Raw genomic sequence first — 25,856 nt, forward strand, 5'->3', positions numbered from 1 at the left:
CACAAACCTGAAATGTATTTTGGTTCAAGCCAACAAAGGTAAAAAACGGGGCCAGTCATAAGTAATGGGACACATTTGCATTCAAATGAATGGCAACGTGTCTCCAAACTTTGATTACAAAACAAGGTGCAACATAGGGAAATATACAGTACCAGTCAAAAGTATTGAGACAAGTTTGCATTCAAATGAATGAGAACATGACCCCAAACTTTTGACTGTAATACAAATTGATAAAAAAAACAAGGTGCAACACAGGGCAATATACAGTACCAGTCAAAAGTATTGAGACAAGTTTGCATTCAAATCAATGACAACATGTCCCCAAACTTTTGACTGAAAAAAATAATAAAAAAACAAGGCGCAACATAAGGAAATATACAGTACCAGTCAAAAGTATTGAGACAAGTTTGCATTCAAATCAATGACAACATGTCCCCAAACTTTTGACTGAAAAACGTAATAAAAAACAAGGCGCAACATAAGGAAATATACAGTACCAGTCAAAAGTATTGAGACAAGTTTGCATTCAAATGAATGAGAACATGACCCCAAACTTTTGACAATATAGACAAAGTGGCCATTGCTGCAGAGGAATTTTGACTTCAGCAACGCCCCTGTCATACACAGGATCTTTGACTGGTGACTTCTGTTTTCATTTACACACAAAAACAAGAATGACGCACCTTGGTGGCGGCATCCACGTTGGCGCCCTGCTGGAGGAGCTCGGCCACCACCTCCACGTGACCCTCCTTGGAGGCCAGGTGCAGCGCGTTCAGGCCGTTCTGTTGCGACACGTTCACATCGTTTCATTTGTCGTCGCGGTCGGGGGGAGCGGTCTCAGTGGTGAAGGTGATGAACGTGAGCGTTACCTGATTGCAAATGTTGATGTCCACGCCATTCTTCAGGTAGTCCAGCGCCTTCTCCAAGTTGCCGGCGCGAGCTGCTCGTAGGTAGCAGGCGTTGACGTCAGTCTGAAGATAAAAAAGATGGAAATAATGATATTTATATCTGTGTGTCTTTTTTGTTTTTTTTTTAAGTTGCATCACATAAATAGACTCTTTGACTTGATCGCCAAAACAACAGGCTTTTATTGCAGGTTTGAATGCTCTCGCAAAAAGTACAATAATCCTTAACATGGGTTGATATAACTAAAACTCAACTCTGAACCCCTAACGTCACTTCCTGTCCACCCCCGTCTTATTATGTCTACTGTATTGGGAATGTAAAGGTGAGTATAGGGGTGTTATGTCATGTCAAGAGGGCTCTAATGTTAAAAGCTGTGTTTAGAAGGTTGGAATTTTAGAACCACTATTTAGAAGGCCGTAAAAAGGTTTTCAATGCCACAACAATAAAAATGTTCAATTTGTAAATTACTGATGCATATTTAAGCACATTTTGTTTGATTTTTTGCCTAAATTTAGTGTTTGTCAATTATTTTCTGTCATGGGGGATTTGAAATACTGTTGAAAAACTGATATCTATTTATTCATAACTTATACTGTACAAGCTGAACTCGAAACTGAAACCAGCGGAATACAACAAAATGTAGAGCAGTGAAGTGTAAAGGAGTGTAAAGGTGACCATAGGGATGTTATTTCATGTCTAGAGGGCTCTAATGTTAAAACCCGCCTTTAGAAAGTAAATAGGTTTTATATGATCTTACTACAAATACATTCCATTGACGAATCAGGAAATCTACTTGGGGCTGCACGGCGGACAAGTGGTTTGCGCGCAGACCTCACAGCTAGGTGACCAGAGTCCAATCCCATCCTCGGTCTCAGCCTCGGTTTTCGCCGGGTACTCCAGTTTCCTCCCCCATTCCAAAAACATGCTAGGTTAATTGGCCACTCCAAATTGTCCATAGGTATGAATGTGAGTGTGAATGGTTGTTTGTCTATATGTGCCCTGGGATTGGCTGGCTCGCCCGAGGAATGGTTGTTTGTCCATATGTGCCCTGGGATTGGCTGGTGACTAGTCCAGGGTGTACCCGGCCTCTCGCCCGAAGACAGCTGGGATAGGCTCCAGCACCCCCGCAAAGGGATTCAAACAAGGGATTCATGTCATGACAGACACACAAAATGGCAAAATGTTTGGACATTCTGGCAAACTATTTACCTGCCAGAGACATGCAAAGAACGCCACCCCTGCACGTATACGTTACACGATGCCAGTGACCTTTGTCCCACTGTAAACCGACAGTCAACGTCCACAAACATGGCCTACAGCACATATGGTCGAGGCGGGGGTGGACCTTAACGTGTAACCTTAAACGCCGGTCATGCTAAGCACACGCCAAGAACGTAAAACAACAACATAAGCAAATAATAAGCATGTGCGTGTGCAGGCTGACTGGTTCATAAGTCTGATGCTACTTATGACGAGGGTGCTAGCATCCAAGGTCAGCTGTTCACATCTCCAAGAACACTCATCCTCATCATCATCATCACCATCATCATCATCAGAAATGTATGCAGGTGCAATCAAAGCTGCAGTGAGGACGCACCAGCCGCCACTGCAGAACGCTGCCACCCCCCACCCCCAGAACCCAAAATGTCACCCCAATTCATCCTGCAGCATCCACACTACAGTCAGTACTACTAAGTCCCCGCAGGCCCTAAAACCCTCGTCCTGTCTCGGATGGAGGTGCTGGTGGTGAGGGTTGGGGGGGCGGGGGGGTCAAGAAGACTTACCACGGGACAGTCGGCCGCTTCCTCCACGGCCATGTTGAGCCTCAGCCTGCAGCAAGGAGTGTGAAACCCGAGCGCCGCCGCGCTGGAGTCCTCACTGAGGATGGCAGGGGGGAGGGAGGGGGTACGGGAGGAGGTGGGGGGCTGGGTGGGGGGGGCTTTATGTCCAAGCTAAAAATACCTGGCATGCAGTGAGAAAGTCCAGAGCATGGGGGAGGGAGGAAGTGAGGGGTCAGACAGAAGAGGTCCGCTAATAATCTCTTAACTTGCAGCACGGGACAATGTGTGTGTGTATATGTGTGTGTGTGTGTGTGTGTGTGTGTATATGTGTGTTATAAGCACATTTGATCCTGAACAGAAGTGTGATGTCATTCTCCTCTATTGATAGGATTCTTTCTCCATGATGATTGATTTTGGCCAGGTTAGTTTGGATATCTTTGCTAATATTATTTTGGCTACGCTCACTGATATTCTTTTGTTTATGCTTGCTGACATTCTTTTAGCTTCGTTTGCTATTATTCTTGTAGCTACAGGTACGTTCGCTGATACTTTTTTAGCTACTTTTGCGGATATTCTTCTGGCTACATTTGCAGATTTTTTTTGCTACATTTACTGATATTTTTTGGCTATGTTCACTGATTCTCTGTTGTCTATGTTTGCTGATATTCTTTTAGCTACAGGTATGTTCGCTGTTACTCTTTTAGCTACGTTTTAATATTCTCCTTGCCAAGTTTGCTGACGTTCTTCCTGCGATGTTGGCTGATAGTCTTTTGGCTAGGTTTGCGAATATTCTTTTATCTCTGTTTTGATATTCTTCTAGCCATGTTCGGTTACAGACTTTTGGATACATTTGCTGGTACTCTAGCTATGTTTGCTTTTCTGCAGGTGGTATCTGCAATTTCCGATATCCAATTACGCTGCTATGGGAATCAAACCTTAACCAACCCAGCAACTGTCACCATTATGGACACCATTGTTTTGTAGTAAAGCAAGATTTATAATGAGTGTATATAATGAGTGTCAACAGGCACAAGACTCAGTTCAGGTAAACAGGGTCAAAGCAATGCCCTAACCCTGAAGCCCAAACCCTAACAGCCAAACACTAACCTGACCCCAAACCCCCAACCCACCCCCCCATAACCAAAATCCCTAAACCAAACCCATACTTGAAATCCCTACCCTTAAACCCCAAACCACCTAAAACACATTCCCAGGGAATGACCCCCTTAACCTAACCCTAATCCCAAACTCCAAAAGTGTATTCTTAAAGCAACAGTACATCCATAATGACTCACCATATCCACACACTGCCCCCACCATCCTCCCTACAAAAGCCCACATTACTGTTGGCTACACATAAGGCCAAGTGAAGGCACGCAAAGCTGCCATGTTGTTCACCAGAAGCTCCGGTCCTGGGCTTGGCTCACCTTACTCTGCTTCCAAAATTAGCGCAGACGGACACAAACACAAAGGCAGCAGACGAGGCTTTGAGGGCAAGGAGATTAGCGGGCTTTACAAGGTTCCTTCAGGTATTTTAAAGAGACAAAACACTTTTTAGGAGGCGGCGGCGTAGCATCCAAACACCACACTTGAAGGTGTTAGCAGGTGTAAACAGTCATTTAATCTCATCTATCAAAAATCTATCACCCCCCCCACCCCTTGTTTGCTCCATTTTTGAAAGAAGAGGCACTCAAACGCTTGCTTTTCAAGTTCCATCAAGGAAAAAGTTCCTCATGGACATGATACCGTCTCCTAGCTAAATGAGCCTATGCACCCGTATACACCCACCAAAACCAGGCTTTGCTACACATCTTAAAAATCAGCTCAGGGTAGAAAGAAGTCTGAATCCATACTGACCGAATAACGACCTTCCATCATATATTCACTTTAAGCTGCTGCTAATTAAAGTTGTCTTAAGCCACGATGGTGCATTCCAGGACCACAGAAGAAAGTGCAAAATCTCAGCGCTTGACAAAAAAACGTTATGTTTAATGACGTTTAATCACATACAGCAGGGGTTTCAAACACACGGCCCGCGGGCCATATGTGGCCCGCAGGACACTAGTTTGAGGCCCCCGCCTTGATATGAAAGTTTAATGTTAGTGCGGCCCGCGCAAGTTTGATATGGATGCTGTATGGTATCATGTACCCAGAAAAAATTTTCATGTTAAAGATTAAATAACTGTTAATAGTTATCCTCCGCATCCGTGTGGAAGTGGTAGGTTTTTGGCTATTTAAGTTTAAAGGAAATAACTTGAAGGCTACCGTTTAGGTCGCTAGCTCTCTTGTTTGCGAGTTAGCATGTGTCTCAAGACCCTGCAGTTGCGCAATATGTTGTAAATAAAAAAAGAGTATAAATGTGACTATAGTCGTGTTTTGTCATGTCTACAGGGCCCTAATAATGCTTTGTTCATTTTAATCTTAATTTGTTCAATTTAAAAAATAATTTGTCTACCCACCAACTATATGTGGCTTCTTAAGTTTTTATTATTTGCCGTTTTATTATTATTATATTTATTTATTACCGATTGATTGATTTTCTTTATTCTTGATCTTATTTTGGGTAGAAAAATAAAAATAAAACGAAGATATTTGAGAACAGTGGAATGTTTTACCACAAAAAAGGACTGATTTATTATTATTAGTTATTTTGTTGCTTTATTTCTAATATTAAAAGAAATAAACAACAATTGAAGTTGTAATTTTTGGAAAATTAGGTTGCTGAAAATAAAAAAATAAATACTGTTATGACATCCATCCATCTTTTTTTATGCTAGGGTCGCAGGGGTATGCTGGAGCCTATCCCAGCTGTCTTCGGGCGAGCCAGCCAATCACATATAGACATAAAAAAAACATTCCCACCCACATTCATTCAAATTACTTTGGGAATAAAGTCATAATATTATGACAATAAAGTCCAAATAGAATGGCAATAAAGTCAGAATTATGTGATGAAAACTTACTAGAAGTGATGTATTCAATTGTAATCTGATGTTCAAATGAAATTAAACCATTCCCATAACAATACAACGCTTGTGTTATTGCTTTGTTTATGTTATGGCATCAACAGGGGTGGGCAAAAACGGAGATGCTAGCGTGTGCGCGTGCGTGCGTGTTGTCCCGCTCCTGACTGGTTGTAGCACGCTGCAATCTGATTGGCCGCCCGGCTACTGCAGTCCCGGCTCTTGAGATACAGATGGAGGAGGATAATAAAAAGGCGGCTAAACTCTCAGCATCCTCTCCGGAACAACTTCCACATTGCTGTGGCGCATCCGGCGTGTTTACAGCCCCGCCCTGGCCCTCGCTTAGACACCCCCCCTGCATGAAGAATAAAGACAGCAAGCATCGGCAGCTGCGGCGCTGGAGTGGTTAATCTCCCCTGACGGGGGCAGATCGAGCACTCGCTGCTGGTCATGAATAAATGAAGACAAAAAGCACACAACATGAGTGTGTGTGCTGCACAACTGCGGCGCCGTGCCAGGCTAGTGCTCTCTTTTAGCCAGAGTCATGGCCGCCGCCACGCCAAATATGACATTGTTGTGATGTCGCCTATGCTTTCACTCATCAGTTAAGTTTGTCAGTAAGTTTCAATGGCTGCCTTGTTAAAGGGTGTCTAACACACACACACACACACACACAGGAGTGTGACCCACGCAGGACTCCACCTGCCGCGTGTTCACCTTCAAAACGTCCGCTTCACGCTGACATTACAGCATCAGTGTGTTACATGCACACACGCACTTACTGTCTGGCCTGCAAGATCAACACCCGTCCCCGTGCCCCCCCCATGGATGCTCGACAGTAAATATTAGCACATTTGGGTCCGTCTGTGCAAATCTGATATCAAACACGCCCAGATTACCAGCGAGACTCAGGTTTCATCTTAAAAAGCAAACAGAGTGTTCCCATTGGGAATAATAGAAATAATCTGTTCCAGTGTCAAACTGCGGCCACAATAAAGCCTGTATAAACGCCACAGGCAATATGATCATGATAATGATATGTGGTGACTCGCAAAATAAGGATGGCGCTGTCATGGTTGGACTCCACAAGGAGGATGAAGAGGACGAGGAAGAGGAGGAGGAGGCGTGCGGCGAACCTGCTGAATGTGCACGTGTGGAGACAAGAAAGGACTGGCCCACTTCTTCATCTGCAGCAGGAGGAGGAGGAGGAGGATGGGAGGATGAAACCAGCAGCGTCCTCATCTTTTTTTGACAGAGTGAAACCTCCCACTGCTTTTTGAGAGGGGAGGTTTAATTCCATTCCAGCTATTTTTCTGCAGGGTGAACGCAGAAAAAACATGAGGACGCATAAAAACCAAACCGTCTGAGATAGCTTGTGAGCATTAAAGGGGAACTGCGCCATTCCCCATCCTTATGGGAAACATGTACACGTATTTTTTTCCCCTTTTCTGTGCATTCTCGAGCGAGAAAATAAGTTAGTATCAGCTAGCTAACAATGAACATCATGGGAACAACCTATTTTGATGCTAAAGCCTTCGCAAAAAAATTATTCAATTTATATAACTGACTGATATTAACCAAGCTACAGCGATATTATTATTGTAGCAGCTAACATGAAAACTATTTTTATGTGGCGGACTAAGACGATGCCTTGCTAACTGCTCCCGTCAGGATACCTAGCTCTCAATTTCGCGACAAGGGGAACTGTGCCATTCCCCATCCTTATGCAGGGCTCGACAATAACGATGTACCGATGGCCCGGGGCAAGTTAAAACAAAATTCGGACAAGTAAATCCAATCATTAATATTCCCGTCGGGCATGTGCACTTTGGCATGCCAAACTGCCAAGAGTTTTTTTAAAGCGGTTCTTGTTGGGTGTTGGTAAAACACGGACTGCGTAATTCCGGTGGTAATTTGCAAACCAATCCTTGCAAATCTAGAAATGGACCAATCAGAATCGTTTATTTAGACCGCGGTCCGTAATCCACAATCCGCGTTTTACCCACACCCGTTCTTGTTGGCGATCAACCAATCAGTGATGGTTTGACTAGGAAAACATCTATCATGGCGTCCCTGCCAACATCATCTAATTCTTCAACAACTTGTGAAGGAAAAGAGCAAAAAGTGATGAACCAGTGCCTCCTAAACAAGTATTTTATTAGCGGCAGCAAATCAAATGATGGCACAGGTGAGTGAATCACATTGCTGTGACAATTTGAAGTGGTCACAATGAAACACCACCGATTAGATCCAATACCAAGTGCTGATTTTGCACAAGCTACAAAATCTAGCGCTTCCATTTCTCTGTGGATTTTTCTCACCTTTGCTTCACAAATTATTGTTTGACCATTGAGCATTTTTTCTGGATTAAACACACTTTACTAGTACACAAATGTGTCTATTCAATAATGTTTCATTGTGGTGCACAACTTATAAATATCACTGCTTACTACGACTACGATGTGTAAGGTAGCATGGCTTGCCATGTTAACATACATCTCCACAATTTTTCAGACATTCTTCCAAATACAATGCATCAGTACTATTATCGGATGAATCATCAGCATATATTGATATATGATATCATTATGGCAGTCTTTTCATTTTACATGGGGCAAGTTCGGGCAAGTAGTTCTCACCTTAAGGATTCCCCATGGGCAAGTCATTTTTGTTTTTAACATAGAGCCCTGTTATGGGAAACATTAACACATATTTTTTTCCCTTCTCAAGCGAGAAAACAAGTTAGCATCAGCTAGCTAACAATGAACATCATGGGAACAACCCATTTTGACGCTAAAGCCCTCGCAAAAGATTTTCTCCATTTAAATGACTGATATTAACCAAGCTACAGCGATATTATTATTGTAGCAGCTAACATGAAAAACTAAAAAAAAAAAATTATCTGGCGGAGTAACACGATGCCTTGCTAACCGCTCGCGTCAGGATACCTAGCTCTAAATTTTGCGACAAAGGGAACTACTCCATTCCCCATCCTTATGGGAAACATTAACACATATTTTTCCCTTTTCTGTGCATTCTCAAGCAAGAGAACAAGTTAGTATCAGCTAGCTAACAATGAACATCATGGGAACAATCTATTTTGACGATAAAGCCCTCGCAAAAAATTTTCTCCATTTAAATAACTGACTGATATTAACCAATCTACAGCGATATTATTATTGTAGCAGCTAACATGAAAAACTAAAAAAAAAAAAAATTATCTGGCAGAGTAACACGATGCCTTGCTAACCGCTCACGTCAGGATACCTAGCTCTCAATATATATCAAACCATAAAACATTGTTAGTTATTTTTTAAAGGGCTTCGTAGGTACGTCACAATGATGTGCATTGTTAGCTAGCTCATACTAAGTCCTTTTCTCGTTAAAACTTTGGATGATGGGCAAAATTACCAAAAAAGTGCAAAAATTCAATAATGAAAAGAGCAAAAAGGCACCAGGAAGGACAGTGAAATAAATGGTAAACTGTCCCTGAGACCCCAAAACTAATTTCTAACCAATTCTTATAATCTCACAGCAGGGGTGGGCGAGAACACATTGGCGAAGCGCTAATCAACGTGGTGCACGCTGGTGTCATTTCCACATCCGCTAGCCGGCGCCCCCACCTGGCCTTGCGTCCTTCCCTTTCCTCGCTTTCTCATGCTCTCCAATGGAGTGCTTCCATAATTCATAATTCATACACTCCCTCCTCGCCAGTGTTGCTCACATCAGCTTGCTTTCTGTCTTTAAGAAGGTTGGTTACATTTAAAAAAAAAAAAGGTAACCCTGCGACCCTCCCATGCAGCTGGTCGAGAGACAGAAAGGGGGGAGAGAGAGAGAAGGATAGACGGGGAAAAAAAACGGTAATTGAGGCGTCAAGAGAGGATCATTTTTCCATCATAGTGCCAAGAAGTGTCCCCGGGCCGGCAGACTACGTTATAGATTTACTTTATGTGATGTCAGGATAGGCGATACGCTCGCTACGCCTCGCTGCTAGCGCTCTTACACACAGGACACAATACTGTAGTACTACACAGTACAGTACTTGCTATACAGTAGCTAGTATACACATAGCGATGAATGAAAGGATGTCACACAACCATTCACACTCACATTCATATCAATGGACATAAAAACTAGCATGTTTTTGGAATGGGGGAGGAAACCGGAGTACCCGGAAAAAAGCCATGCATGCACGGGGAGAACATGCAAACTCCACACAGAGATGGGTGGAATTGAACTCAGGTCTCCAAGCTGTGAGGTATGTGTGCTAACCACTGGACCACCGTGCAGCCCAAAGTGAAAGTTATGTTTAAAATGTTTTATTTATTTTTTTTTTTTTTAGTTGGGAACTGCTATTTTCCTGAAACTTACCTATGTTCTACAAAGACATAAAAGGGTAGTTTCTTTCTTTTGGTAGGTTCCATGTTTACATAACCATTCATTAATTCATTTTCTACCGCTTTTTCCTCACAAGGGTCGCGGGGGTGCTGGAGTCTATCCCAGTTGTCTTTGGACTGGTGGCCAGCCAATCACAGGGCACATATAGACAAACAACCATTCACACTCACATTCATACCTATGGACAATTTGGAGTGGCTAATTAACCTAGCATGTTTTTGGAATGTGGGAGGAAACCGGAGTACCCGGAGAAGACCCACGCATGCACGGAGAGAACATGCAAACTACACACAGAGATGGGTGGAATTGAACTCGGATCTCCTAGCAGTGAGGTCTGTGTGCTAACCACTCGACCGCCGTACAACCCAAAGTGAAAGTTATGCTTGAAATGTTTTTTTTTTTTTTAGTTGGGAACTGATATTTTCCTGAAACTTACCTATGTTTTACAAGGACAGAAAAGGGTAGTTTCTTTCTTTTGGTAGGTTCCATGTTTACATACGATGCCATACAACACAATATTCTGTGTGCCTTAAAAGGTTTGCTATTGCAGAAGTTGCCTTTTGAAAAATGGCGGGAATTGAATGAGTTAATATTGCAACTTTGTGGCACATAACATAATCATAACATTACGCCATCATTTGTCCTCATCTCAGCCAATTAATAACAAGACAAATCAACCAGGGATGACTTCATGCCCTGTAGGATGCATTGTGGTGGTCTACAATGTGGTGACATTTCAGAATAGCGTTGGATCAGCACGTGACAGTCGCCGACAGGCAGGAAGTCAACTCTCATTTTGACCTTGAAGTCAATAAGGTCACTGCTATCCGTTGCTGGTGACAGGTGGCTAACACACACACACACACACACACACACACAAACATACACACATGAACACACACACACAAAATGTCATCAATCAATACCAGCTAAAATGTTTACGTTGACACAAATGATTATTGATTATTAGACATCCACATCAGGGATGCTTGCACATTTCAGGGAAAGTCTTAACTTTGTCCGGGCGTATTGACATCCTGTTTGCACACACACACACACAACACACAACACACACACAAACACACACCACACGAGAAACCGCAGGGCGTGACTGCTTACAGATAGTCTTTGCACACACACACATACACACATACACACATGCACACATGCACACATGCACACGCACACACACCATCTACAGCATCAAAAGTCCATCACTGAGAGATGACAGCGGTGCGGCGTCAAGGGTGGTGCCGGGACTGACTCACATACACACACAAACACACACACACACTAAGAAACTCATCCTAGCATGTCAGCATCTTGTGTGTTTGTGTGTCAGCAAAGACACAACACACACACTCCTACAAACACAAAAGTCCATCACGAAGCATAAGTTTGTGTTCCTCTCTGATCTTATGATTAATAGACGAACAACACAAAGCCATGAAGAGGAGGTCAAGATGGACACCTCGTTAGTGTGTGTTCATTTGACCATTGGACAAAACACACACACACACACCAGCCTGTCCTCCATTCTTTTCCCTCCCATTGTCCGTCTTTTTAAGTCTCTGTCAATCAACCCCCCCCCGTTCATCTCCCGCCACCCCTTCTACCTTTTTCTTGACATCACGAGGCCGCTTCTTGCCCCTCTTCCTCTCCTTCTCCCGCTCCTCCTCGGCGGCCACCAGGTTCTCGTCCGCCTTCTTCTTCAGCTGCGAGGCGGCGTGCGCCATGCTGCCGGGTTAAATCCTCACAGGTGGGAGCGATCGTCTCCCGCTAATTAAGCTCCCTGCCCCAACACCAACACCCCCGCCCCCACCCTGACACTTGCTGGACTTTAGTCCCAGGCTGCCCCTCGCAGGTTGGAGCTGGAATGGAGAGATGCTCCTGCTCAAAATGCTCTTCCTGGATGCAAAGATGGGGGTGGCGGGAAGGGGGGGGGGTGTTCCTGCTTTAGAATGATTCCCAAATAGCATCCATGAGCAAGGCTGCAGGGAAGAGGCGTAAAAACATCCTAGTGGAGATCCACAGATCCATGAAGGGGCTCAAGAGGAGTGGAGGACTGGTCTGGTCCCCATGCACGGCCCCGCAACGAGCACCTGACCCATCCTCCACGACTCCATGGGGCGTATGATCGAGGACGGGAACGGTGGTGGAAAGGAGGTTGAGGGAGGGAGCGGGGGTGGGGGGGGGGGGGGGGGTAGGAGGAGGAGGAGCAAGGGAGCAGCTGGGACATGGCTTATGATGGAACCATCAGACATTTAAATAAAGAAGGAGCGTCTGGAGGTGACAGAGGACGGACGGCGCTCTAAAAAGTGTCCCGTGTGACTCCTCACGGAATTCTGTGAGGATCAATTCCCAGTAATTTCCCAGCAATTGTGCTCCAGAATGCCGTGCACTTCCTCCAAGGTCAAATTCAAATCCTTTTACATGGAGGATCTTTCACCAGCATTAGGTCCTCAAAAACAGCAGAAAGCTACTTGAAAATAGAGGATCTTTGATTAGATTTTTTTTCCAGTAGATCCCTAAAAACAGCAGATCACTCCTGCCATAAAGATGATCTTTGGGTAGCATTTTGCTCTGGGTCCTAAAAAATAAAGCGTAACGCTATTTTTATATAGAGGATCTTTGACTAGCTAGCTTTTTTTTCAGCAGATCCCTAAAAACAGCAGATCACTCCTGCCGTAAAGATGATCTTTGAATAGCATTTTTGCTCTAGGTCCTAAAAACCAAAGTATAACGCTACTTTTATATAAAGGATCTTTGACGAGGTTTTTTTCAGTAGATCTCTAAAAACAGCAGATCACTCCTGCCGTAAAGATGATCTTTGAGTAGCATTTTTGGTCCTCAAAAACAACAAAACACTAAAAAAAATCCTGTTTTTACAGAGGTTGCTAACATGCTACAGTAATTTCACAATGTTTGACTACTGTTTTATATTATTAATACAATATTATAGTCGGATACGTCATATTTTGATTGGCCTTATGACCCATCATGGTATTGTTGGCTAGCATTATCAGTTGCTAAGAAGAAAATGTGCCAAATGTGGCAAAATCTGCAGCTGCTGTAAATCAACGGGATTATTTATTCATGCGGTCATCATGCATTATTCATGATTAATTGATATATGCTGGATTAAGTGGAGGTTAGCTGGGGGCTACTATTGTGATGCCAATGCAATTAGCTGCTCTCCAGGCTTCCCATAAATCTCATTGGGTGCCTGCAGCAAGAAAGAAGATGGTTTTAATAACATGTTCTTCGAAAGAAAGCCAATGTTTTGTTGAATTTTTTTTGTTACTGTTTGCGCGTGCGTGTGGGTGCGTGTGTACACGATGAGCTCATAACTGCAGCCCTCCTAATATAAACATCCTAGCAGCATGAAGGGAGCATGTGACCTCCGCTAAAGGGTTCCTATTGGCTCTTCTGGACTGTCCGAGGGCCGTGATTGGCTACTTGGAACGGAAAATCCCGCCCATGAACTGACAAAAACACAAAGATGAATAGGCTCGAAGAGGGACAAAGTGTACCCTCTACGTGTTGGATTTCTTTGACGCTGAGGGAAAACAACATGACGACAACAACTGTGTGTTTGCGTTACGGAATTAAATGTTTTTTAAAAAAAAAACAATCGTGTTTTTATTGACACTGAACAGCAGTTTTGCTGCGGTGTCCAGCGCCCTCTCGTGGCCTTAAAGCACGTGTTGAGCCTGGGGTGTAAGCTCGCTTTGTGGCCACTTGAGGGCAGCATTGTACACACACACACACGCAAAACCTGATTTGTCCTGTCATGTTCACCACTACTTCTATTGCATTATTGACAGTCGATTTTGGATGTGAATACGTGTGTGGCGTCATTACTTATTCATTTATTTATGTATTTACTATTTCCTTACGTCATGGAGAACAAATTTGCATATTTAGGAGGCGTGTCTCGATAAAGCTGTACAATTTGTGATCCAAATTAGGAAAATGTCAGAAGCTTGTTATTGTAGCCAACAATACAGATATTCAAACATCACCGACAGACACATTTTCTCCCCCAAAGTGTATCTTGGTACCGGGCCATTAGTGATGGAGGGTGGAGGGGGGGTAGATAAAACAATAGTTAGATTGCCCACAGCAAAGCACTAGAAGCACTTTACTGCAAATGGACCCAAACCAGATAAGGACGGATGCGATTTATCCATTGTGCGTTTGCTGGCAGTCACATTCAAAGTAATGGAGCCTTCAGACCGACACAAACCACAACGCCACGGCTAAAAGCACAGCTAAAAACCCTCCAAATATTTCCTATTTCAATGTTTTTCATATATCTCTACTCTTTTTTTTTTTTTTTTCTGTCAGTCTATCTGTCTGGGCTTCTCCTGCTCGGCACCCTGCCAGCTGTCGCCTAGGCAACCGTTTACACAGCCACAAATAGCACTGGCGGCAGAGTATCCTTTCGCCGTATGGAACCGCATCGCGCGCCTTCACACTTTGGAGCCCTCCACACAAACAGATAGATCCCCCGGAAGAAGAGCGAGGATGTTTATTACTAGGATGTTTCTTTGCAGATAAATTCCTGAAAAATAACACATCACTACTTTGATATAGAGGATCTTTGACTGTTTTTGCAGTTGGTGCTTAAAAACAGCAGAGTGTTATTGTCATATAAAGAATCTCTGGCTAGGGCGGGGAGGAGTGGCGGCTTGCAGTAGGCTCCTAAAAACATCAGAATGCTACTTTTCCGTAGAGGATCTTTGACTGGTGTTTTTGCAGTCGGTGCTCAAAAACAGCAAAATGCTCCAATCATATAAGGGGTATTTGATGATCATTTTGGCAGTGGGTGCTTAAAAACTATATATATATAATAATATAATGAGTTTATTGTCATAAAATTGTGACCGTTTATTCTTGTTTAATTACACCCTTTTTGTATTTTGATTTGACCTTTTTTTCTCCAACGACTTCAATTTTTCTTCTCTTCTCTTTTTGCTTTAATATTTCAGCTTCATGCAACTAAAGTGATGTTATTTTTCCGAATGTCACAACATTTTTCTCGTAATATTTTTTGACTTTATTCTTGTAAAATGAATGCTTTTTTTCTTTTTTTGCTGGTTGTCTGTCTATATGTGCCCTGTGGTTGGCTGGCCACCAGTCCAGGGTGTACCCCGCCCTCTCGCCCGAAGACAGCTGGGATAGGCTCCAGCACCCCCCTGTAGAAAATGAATGAATGACTGAATAACCGTATTGAATGTTTGCATTTCTATTGCAATGTAGCAAGCGACGCCGTCTCTGAGCACGCACCGTTTTGCACTGTTTTGTTTATATTTAAATTCCCGACCAAACACTTCAGTCGGGATGAAGGCTATGCTTTTTTTTTTCCCAGTTAAGAACGAAGAAAGTCCCTGTCGCCGGTGTTCATGCGCTCACATTGAAACTGAAACATTCCCACACACGGGCTGTCGGCTGTGGCATTCGCCTGAAGAACCCTCGCTTCTGTGCTTTCATTCACAAAGAGCCTGAATGAGATGAAGTCTCACTCTCTCCGTTCTTTCCACTGTAGAAGCAATGCGCACAGATTCAATTATATTATGCATCCATTCTGCTGTTTGTAAATAACATAAACAACAATAACAACACTGCAAAAACGTCAGTCACAGATCCTCGATAGAACAGGAGGCTTTGCTATTTTTTACATTTGTTTTTCTCTCTTTTGGAAAGAACTCTTGTATAAAATAACATTAATTTAGTCATTTTAGACGTTGTTTTCTACAGCCTTGTATTGTATAGCAAGTTGGTCAATACAATTTTTAAAAATGCATACTGCTATCCAACGTGCAGACCGGGGGCTATTTGGTGTACGCTGCTGTTTGTTTATTGGTCTAATTTTTTTTTTATTATTAACAATAATGTGTTGCACAATTACCCAGAAGCAAAATGTGTTCAAATTTTGTTTGTGTTCTGGTAAAACAAGCATTTTGCTTTTTTTTTGGCTTGAAAGAAGCTATGAAAATAAATGTTGACCTTGGTGACGCCTACATTAGCCGGTAGTACATTTAAACATTTATACTGCATATCGGTGATGCTACTGATATTGATATCGGCCGATTTCACTCATTGATATCGGTATCAGCGGCATCGAACCCTGATGGGAAGATCCCTAGCCTCCATATACGTACATGCTAATCAAGCAAACAATCTAGGAGTGGCTATCAAGAGAGAAAGACGTCTTTCTTTATCTGGACTAGCTGACATTTAGTCGGTCTTAACAAGTCAGCAGAAGGCTCCTCCATGCCGATGGCGATCTGTCATTACGCCGGATCGTAAACCGTACGCTTTCATCTCTTTGACTCGTGACAAACACTCGACGCCCTGCCCGTCGCTAATCCGCATGGAATTATAATCCTCCCTGACATTAGGAAGGTTAATTACACATCGTTCTAGTACACACACACACACACACACACACACACACACACACATGATGATGTCCCGGCCTGACTCAGTCGAGGCGTGCAAATGACACCTTGGCAGGTTGTCATGGCAACACAACAAGGAAGGAGCAGCCGGCAGGAGGATGAGGAGGCGATGGAGGAAATATTTGACAACATTATTTATCATATTTGATCTTATAAATAAAAGTGGTGTCATCATCGTCAGACTTTTTTTTTTGGGTGGGGGGGGGTGCGGGGGCGGGGGGGGGGGGGGGCAGGATGTGCTTGATGAGATTAAGACTGAAGAACAGAAGAAGAACAGGAGCGCACGCACAGACAAAAAAAATAAATAAATAAAAAAGATGGACGTTTCCCCGAAAGCCGTGACATCACCCTTGGCACACTCCCGTTGCCATGGCGACACGGTCCCATTAGCCTGCTCGCATGACTGTCAGACACGTTTGCCCCTCTGAGCGCCATGACACTACACTACACTACAGTACAGTACATTGTACACTAATCCCTGCTTACCGCACTTCACTGCTTCCCGACTCGGGAGTGGATTTCCTCCGGGCGGGATTCCTTAAACCAGGGGTCGGGAACCTTTTTGGCTAAGAGAGCCATGAAGGCCAGATATTTTAAAATGTGTATCTGTGAGAGCCATATACATTTTTTTTAAACATTGAATGCAATAAAATGTGTGCATTTTTATGTAAGACCAACAGTTTTAGATATAATGGGCTCTAATTACGTAGACCAGGCACACTACCCCACGCCAATGGGGTGTGGCCAGCACACTTTCGTGAGCAGCGCAGTGTCTAATAATAAATCAAATACTTGTTGCCATTAATACAACTTCTTCTGCTGCATAATTTTGCACCATACTCAGTATATTTCATTCTTTTGGCCATCTTTGCCAGAAGGCTTGGTTCTGCAGCTTTAGCTAGGTGACTATTTGACTAAAGGAGAAAAGTTTATATTTACATGTTGACATCTCAATGACCGAGGTAGACTACCGCATTACCCAGTAATAATCAAGTTTTGGTGTTTGACCTGGAAAATATCAGGAAAGATGGATATGGTCGGCCGTATTGCTAACCCTAACCCTAACCCTAAATAGATGGACGAATTAAAATGCATAAAAAAGTTTTTGATTTTTAATATTATTTTTAACAGTCATTTCTGTTATGTTTACTTTAAAATGTTAGCAAAAATACATTTTTATTGTGGTAAGAAATGCTTGAGAGCCAGATACAGTCATCAAAAGAGCCCTACCTGGCTCCCGAGCCATAGGTTCCCTACCTCTGCCTTAAACGGAATATTTTTACTGTTAGAGCATAGAAAACCTGTTGAATACCTTCTAAATATGCTTTTTAACATCATTGGAGCCCTCGAGACACAAAAAAACGCCAATATACTATACATCATATAGACTTACACATCTTAGTAGTTCCTGGTAGTACTCACACCTAGTACTGACCAGTGTAGAATACTACAGTACATATCATCGCAAAACAAAACATACTGAAATATGCATTAATTTTGCTGTCAATTATTACTAAATACAATATTTTTGTAAAGAAATCATAAAACATTGTTTCCGACCTTCTAAATATGCTTAATGACATTATTAGAGCCCTGTAGACACAAAATAACACCCCTATAGTCACCTTCACACTCCTATTACCCAATATAGTAGTTCATTCATTTCTACCGCTTATCCTCACCAGGGTCGCGGGGGTGCTGGAGCCTATCCCAGCTGTTTTTCAGGCGAGAGGCGGGGTACACCCTGGGACTGTTGGCCAGCCAATCACAGGGCACATATAGACAAACAACCATTCACACTCACATTCATACCTATGGACAATTTGGAGTGGCAAATTAACCTAGCATGTTTTTGGAATGTGGGAGGAAACCGGAGTACCCGGAGAAAACCCACGTATCCACACGGAGATGGCAGAGGGTGGAATTGAACCCAGGTCTCCTAGCTGTGAGGTCGCCACACTAACCACACAACCACCGCGCAGTCCCCAATATAGTATTCATAAGAAAAAATGAGACATAATATAGACTCACGTATTCGCTTTAAGGACTCAAACCCATCCGGTTGATTAACACTCACAAAAGGCAGAATCTGCCGTTCCAAACTGCTGGCGGCAATCTGCATTTGGAACGGCAGAAGAAGGAGAAGAGGAGGAGGAGGAGGTGAACGAGTCCTGCAAAGCCAAGCGGGCCTTCATCCTGTTCCCGTGAAAGTGTGGAGGGACGCCGGCCAAGCGTCCTGCTCAGCACAAACACAATATGTTGGCTCGGGGGGAGCGCGCCTAGCGGGAACTCGGATAGCACCGGCCGTAAGCTGCTCGCTTGGCTAGAGGAAGCCGTGATGCGGGAGAAGACGTGCGGGAATGCCGAGTCATCATCTTACACGTTCACGTACATCGCCACGAGTGGATTGACCCGGGTGCCCAAAGTCACAGATCAAATCAAACGCAGGAAAAACATCTTATGGGACAGCCTAACTTCCTGTTGTATGTCTATATGTGCCCTGTGATTGGCTGGCTCGCCCGAAAAATTGTTGTTTGTCTATATGTGCCCTGTGATTGGCTGGCTCGCCCGAAAAATGGTTGTTTGTCTATATGTGCCCTGTGATTGGCTGGCTCGCCCGAAAAATGGTTGTATGTCTATATGTGCCCTGTGATTGGCTGGCTCGCCCGAAAAATGGTTGTATGTCTATATGTGCCCTGTGATTGGCTGGCTCGCCCGAAAAATGGTTGTATGTCTATATGTGCCCTGTGATTGGCTGGCTCGCCCGAAGAATGGTTGTTTGTCTATATGTGCCTTGCGATTGGCTGGCTCGCCCGAAAAATGGTTGTTTGTCTATATGTGCCCTATGATTGGCTGGCTCGCCCGAAAAATGGTTGTTTGTCTATATGTGCCCTGTGATTGGCTGGCTCGCCCGAAAAATGGTTGTATGTCTATATGTGCCCTGTGATTGGCTGGCTCGCCCGAAAAATGGTTGTATGTCTATATGTGCCCTGTGATTGGCTGGCTCGCCCGAAGAATGGTTGTTTGTCTATATGTGCCTTGCGATTGGCTGGCTCGCCCGAAAAATGGTTGTTTGTCTATATGTGCCCTATGATTGGCTGGCTCGCCCGAAGAATGGTTGTTTGTCTATATGTGCCCTGTGATTGGCTGGCTCGCCCGAAAAATGGTTGTATGTCTATATGTGCCCTGTGATTGGCTGGCTCGCCCGAAGAATGGTTGTTTGTCTATATGTGCCCTTTGATTGGCTGGCTCGCCCGAAGAATGGTTGTCAATATGTGCCCTGTGATTGGCTGGCTCGCCCGAAAAATGGTTGTTTGTCTATATGTGCCCTTTGATTCACTGGCTCGCCCGAAGAATGGTTGTCAATATGTGCCCTGTGATTGGCTGGCGCCCCTGCGCCACACTTTGGACACCCCTGCACAATCAATTCATCAATCAATGCAAAATGCCGGCTTGGCATTTTGTTTATTCGGCGGTTGTTTAAATAGCAACACTTCCTGTAATTGGATTCCGGCTCGGCTTTGGAGTCCACAGCAGGTCCGCTCGTGGCGGCCATCGATCCGTTTACCTTCAGCCGAGCCAAGTTCTTTTCAACTCGTGAATCAAGCCGGCCCTGCAGCCGAATCCACCATCTTAGCCGGACGTGTTGGATTTGATGGAGATGATAGAGATGAGGATCACTAGCAGATGTAGGCATGATCGGAGCCCAGTGACTAAACTCCATGCTGGCGCCTCATGAGAGGGTTGACATGGGATGGTGTGGGATGGAAAAGGACCACACGTGGGCAGCCGTCTTACATAATAAGCCGATGGAGTCCATTTCTGTGAAATGGACTGTAAATAAGAGCACACGGGACCGCTTACAGAAAAAAAACGTCGCATGCCGGGGCCCACTGTCGTGGTTGGAGCAGACGTCTCACGGTGGCGCCCGCACACCCACAAATGATTCATATCAGCACGTGAACAAAATGCAGTAAGGAAGGACAACATCAATTTGGCCCACAGTTGCACTTTGACTTAAATTAGCTTATTTCTTCACGACCAAAACTTTTAGGAAACCCTGAATTTGTTAACTGAATTCTTTTTGCGTTCAAATTTTGAGCTGATAAGTAAAATTAAAATTCATGAGCAAAATGCGTGTTAACAAACATTCAGGTTCTGCTTTATAAAAAATATATTATAATATTTAAAACAAATTTTAATTCAGTTTTAAAAAATTATGTTTAAAAAGTGTTGTTTATTTAAATTTTGTTTTAAATTTGTTCTTTGTAAATTCAGTTTTAAAATGTGTTTTTGAACAAAAAATTATTTAAAAAAATATTTGTAAAAGGTTTTTCCCCCCTCATTCAGTTAAAAAAAAAAAATTTTAATCATAAATATTTTTACAAATTCAGCTTTAAACAACTCAGTTCATTTTTTTATTACATTTAAAAAACAAATAAAATATTTTGTTTTATTTAATTTGTTTTATTTTAAAAAAGTCAATTTAAATCAATGCATTTAAAAAATGTATTTATTCATTTTCTACCACTTAACCTCACGAGGGTCGCGGAGGGTGCTGGAGCCTACCCCAGCTGTCTTCGGGCAAGAGGCGGGGTCCACAAACAACCATTCTTCGGGCGAGCCAGCCAATCACAGGGCACATATAGACAAAGGACAATGGACAATTTGGAGTGGCTAATTAACCTAGCATGTTTTTGGAATGTGGGAGGAAACCGGAGTACCCGGAGAAAACCCACGCATGCACGGGGAGAACATGCAAACTCCACACAGAGATGGAGAGTGTGGAATCAAACTCGGGTCTGCCAGCTGTGTGGCCCGCGCGCTAACCACTCAAACGCCGTGCAGCTCATCATTGTTATCATTCATGTCATAATAATGTGTTTCATATGCAGATGATCACGCTGTAGACGCCCGTGGATGGCTAACTGCTGAGTAACTTCCACAGCATCCTCCTTGGGATGCGGTTGCCACGGTTACAGCCGCTTACACACCTCTTTCTCTCCCTCTCCTTACATCAACGGAAGCACAGCAGCCTCGGCCTTCATGATTTCTCCCAAGCTTCCCTCGCTGTTGTCGCTCTCACGGCGACGCCCGATTGTCTCATCCTCTCGTCGTCATGGCGACGTGGCCGTCACTTCTAATCATCTCTCGGCACTTTTTGCCACCGAAGCCCCTTCCATCGTTTCACCTTGGTTGCCTTGTACTTTAAGACTTCCTGCGTGCACGATTGCTTCCATTACTACAGCACAGTGTGAATTTGCGCGTCAGCAGAAAAAATCTTCTTATTTTGGTGTAAATTAAGTATTTTCAAACATAAAAACAGCAAAATAAACTAAAATAACTACAAGACATTCAGAAGATGATATGTAGTACGCTACACTGGTCACTAGGTGTCAGTAATACACCACAGGAAGTACTAAAGCCACCACAGGAAGTACTGTACAGACACCGCAACATGTGTAAGTCCATTTTTGCCTTATTTTCTCTTGTTATGTCAACCATATTGGGTAATAGAAGTGTAAAGGTGACTATAGGGATGTTATTCCAAGTCTTGATGGCTCTAATGTAAAAAAAAATATTTAGACACCCATGAACAGGTTTTCTATTAACTAACTACCAAAATAACAATTCTAAGTAAAAAAAAAATCTTAATTCAAAATCATAATGGAGCATTTCCATGCCTAAAAATGGCTAAATGAAGTAAACCTCAAATATAAGACATTCAGAAGGAAGTGCTCTACAGAAAAAGAAAGTATATTATCATATCTACCATCTGTAAAGGTGACTATAGGGGTGTTATTTCATGTCTACAGGGCTCTAATAACGTTAAAAACTGTATTTAGAAGATCTTAAGCAGTTTAAGAAGTTTTCTAGGCTCCGACTATGAAAATATTCAATTTATAAAAAAGAAATCTGCGGAAATTCACTTATCACGGTTGGGTCTTGAATCAATTAGCCATTATTATTTATTATTATTGTATTTTATTTTTTATAATGTGCTTTTTTTGTGGTACATTTTATCGGTATTACCCCAGATTTATGAATTATCAGTGACTTCGGGTGAACGAGGTGTGTTTTCTGCAGGAATAAACAATATGACATTTGTTCAATGTCCGTCCTGACATGATACACAAGCTAACGCATCATAAATAAAGACAACCTATGTGTGTGTGTGTGTGTGTGTGTGTGTGTAAGACACACAGCTGACTAAACAAAAGGTTACATTTTATACAACATTGTGTTTTTTCACATACTAATATTTAAAAGAAACAATTTCCGAATTTTCCGAATATATATTTGAAATTGATGAAGAACAATTTCAATCCATTAACGCCATCTTGGTAGACTCCATGGAGGCGAAGTGAATGATGGGGGTGGGGGTGGGGGGGTCATTTTTGGCATCAACAGGCTGCATCAGCGCAAACACACCCCAGCCAACGCGCAACTATAACTCCCATTTTCATCAGCACGCACACACGCACACACACACACACACACACACAAACACAGGAATGTCAATAGAGGAGCGGCCCAGCAGAGGGGTCTCGCAGCAGGTGTTTGACACCTGCCCCACACTTTGGTAAAAAGCTTGGAAGTTGACAGTCGGTCTAAACGAGCCTGAACAAAACAACAAAAGACGGCGGAACAAGACATCACAACCACGTTTCAGCAAACAGTCCTCGCCTTTTTACCTTCTTCCCTTTCTTCTTGCGATGGGCAGACTTCCCCGACGCCTTTTCCCGAGCCTCCTCGCTCATCGCAACCGCTGCAAGGGTCCCCGGAGGCCCCTTGTTTACATCCAAAAAGATTTGGTAATAAAAAAAATATAAAAATAAAAAAAATCTATTAAAAAAAAAAAACAGGGCTTCTAATCCAACATGGACGAGTACAGGCAAGCAGAGATGTGAGTGTGTGTGTGTGTGTGTGTGTGTGTGTTAGATGAACACATACACACACACACAGAGCCAACCAGGCGGACTGACTGGGCGGAACCAGGAGGGACGCCTTCTCCTTCTCGCTCTTTCTCTCCAAGCGCACACACTCACACACACACACACACACACACACACTCTACAAGTGGGAGTGGAGCAGCAACAAGCTTCGGCAGCCATATTGTTTGTTTACTTTGTGGAGCCAACAAGCATGCTCTGCTTCCAAAAAGAAAAATTAATAAATGTTTTTTTTTTTTTTTAAACATACCTTGCACTTTTGTACAGAACGTGATAAAGCGTTAGAAAGCAACAATTATTCATAATAAAATAATATTAATAATAATATTAATTATTATTATTGTTGTTGATGATAATAATGATAAATTAATAAGTTATTCAAATAATACATTTAATATAATAATAATTTAAATTATTAATACATTAATTAATAACAATAATTATTTTTACATAACTTGATAGAAACTAAGCAAAAATGTAAATAGTGTTTCATAAAATAACAATAAATAATTTATAAAATAAGACAGTGTGTAGACAAAATGATGAACATTTAAAAATTGCTGCATATAATAATAATAATACATAAATTTTAACATAAATTTGTGTGAGCAAAAATGTAAATAAAAAGTATGAAAATAGTATGAAATAAAGAAATTACAACAATAAAAATACATCATTAAAACCACATAGGCACTAAACACGATGGAGGATGGTCATGAAATTCCCATTGATGGCATATTCATCTGTTAAGTGTGCTCTTTAACATCAAGGTGTCTCACTTCCTTACAAAAGAAGCCAGCCTGACATCTAGTGGTCACATCTTGACATGACAACTATTTGTGGAACAATACAGCAAAAACACACAGGCATTTATTTCATATCATCATCATATATTCATGCAAAACCAGACTTTAATTAATTTTTCACTCCTCGATTAAAGCACACTTTCAATGTTTTACCTCCACTGAATCACAGTCACATCCAGCTGGCGCAAACACACCAAGACAATCACTCTGTGTGTGTGTGTGTGTGTGTGTGTGTGTGTGTTTGTGTGTAAGCAAGCACACGTAATACAATACTTTTTACAGTGGGCCATAAAAGGCCTCCTGGTGAAAGGGAGCGGCTTTATGTCCGTCTTTAAGTGCGTGGTTTTGAACGGGCCGTGTAAAGCACTGGTTGGGCGGCAAGCAAGCGCTAGCGTGTGGCTAACACAGAATAGTATCTCTGAGACACACACACACACACACACAGCCGTCTTTAAGTGTATAAATATTCAATTTTCAATAACGTAGGCGTCCCAGTACTTATGCCTATAGTATATAATAAGACAAATTAATCATCGACTAACACGTGATGACCAAAGCCGAGTCACGGGTTAAAAACGGTTAAAGGTTGAAAAGTCCAGATGACAGCGGAGCCTATGCAAGTGGAAATATCTCCCTATTGTCCATGATTATTATTATTATTGTTATATGATTATTATTATTATTATTATTGATCAATGTAACTTTAAATATTTTAAATATTTATGATAATATCGGTCACAGACAGTTATCGGCCCGATATCAGCCTAAAAAAATCGGATATCAGATTGCATTTGCAGTGATTGCAACAAAATACAGACCTACCAACATGTACAAATTTATAGTACTCAACATGCAATATCACTGAATTTGACTACATAATTTTCTTTTTTTTATCATTCATCCATCCTATGGCTGCACTGTCTGCACAAAAGGAAAAAAAAAATCTACAGTATCTGTGGTGGTCCAAATGCATCCGTGGCGGGCCGCCACAAATAAATGGATGCACGGGAGACACAGCATAATGACGTAGTTGTCCATAAGGCTCGGCCCGTACAGAGCACGCTTGTCTGAGACGGTGTCATCAACACCAGGACTCCATTATCAGAACCAGCAAAGGGCAAATACTGATCCAGTCCCACAGAATAAAAGCTCCTTTATCCAAACACAGTCCAAGGTCTTTAACGGGTTTGATTGTCATCGCCAAGGACAAAAGTGATTCTTTACGACTTCCACATCTCTGCCAGCATCCCTCAACGCCTGCATGTGTGCAGCCCGGAGGCATGACCGAGCTCAAAGCAACAACTGTAGAACCTTCCAGCGTTCCAACTTCTGCTGGACGTTCACCCCGCTGGGTGAGGAACAACCTCTCAAGCCTGCAACGCTTTTTTTCCCACTTTTAGCTGCTTCCGTGTCGCACGCCTGCAAACGTGTCACACGCATTGGCGTACAAGCCGCCTGGCAGTGATGCTAACTTGAGCTAATGAGCGTCCCCGTTGTACCGATTCACATGTGACATCATCACGCTAATGCACATTCAACATCTCCATCATTCCTGTGGCCCGATCAGGTTATCGCCCTCCAT

General features: G+C 42.8%; 1 protein-coding gene across 50 annotated transcripts in view; it reads right to left on the minus strand.

The window, feature by feature from the left end:
- The window catches only part of LOC131132465 (ankyrin-3-like), an 88,350-nt gene that overhangs the window by 57,696 nt on the left and 4,798 nt on the right, over window positions 1-25,856 (minus strand). For 13 of the 50 annotated variants that reach the window (XM_078788085.1, XM_078788017.1, XM_078788075.1 and 10 more), the window contains exons 1-3: window positions 11,665-11,922; window positions 870-971; window positions 684-782 (exon numbers count right to left, since the gene is read on the minus strand). In XM_078788085.1, coding sequence (XP_078644211.1) covers window positions 684-782; window positions 870-971; window positions 11,665-11,784 — 321 coding nt within the window. In that variant the 5' untranslated portion in view covers window positions 11,785-11,922. Of the gene's footprint in view, window positions 1-683; window positions 783-869; window positions 972-11,664; window positions 11,931-23,210; window positions 23,358-25,856 lie in introns of those variants that run through there. The other 37 variants (XM_078788159.1, XM_078788083.1, XM_078788081.1 and 34 more) reach the window with 17 other exon arrangements.

This window comes from Doryrhamphus excisus, linkage group LG2 (assembly GCF_037039965.1).
Source record: "Doryrhamphus excisus strain RoL-2023G ecotype Guam linkage group LG2, RoL_Dexc_Guam_v1.1, whole genome shotgun sequence".
Taxonomy (NCBI): domain Eukaryota; kingdom Metazoa; phylum Chordata; class Actinopteri; order Syngnathiformes; family Syngnathidae; genus Doryrhamphus; species Doryrhamphus excisus.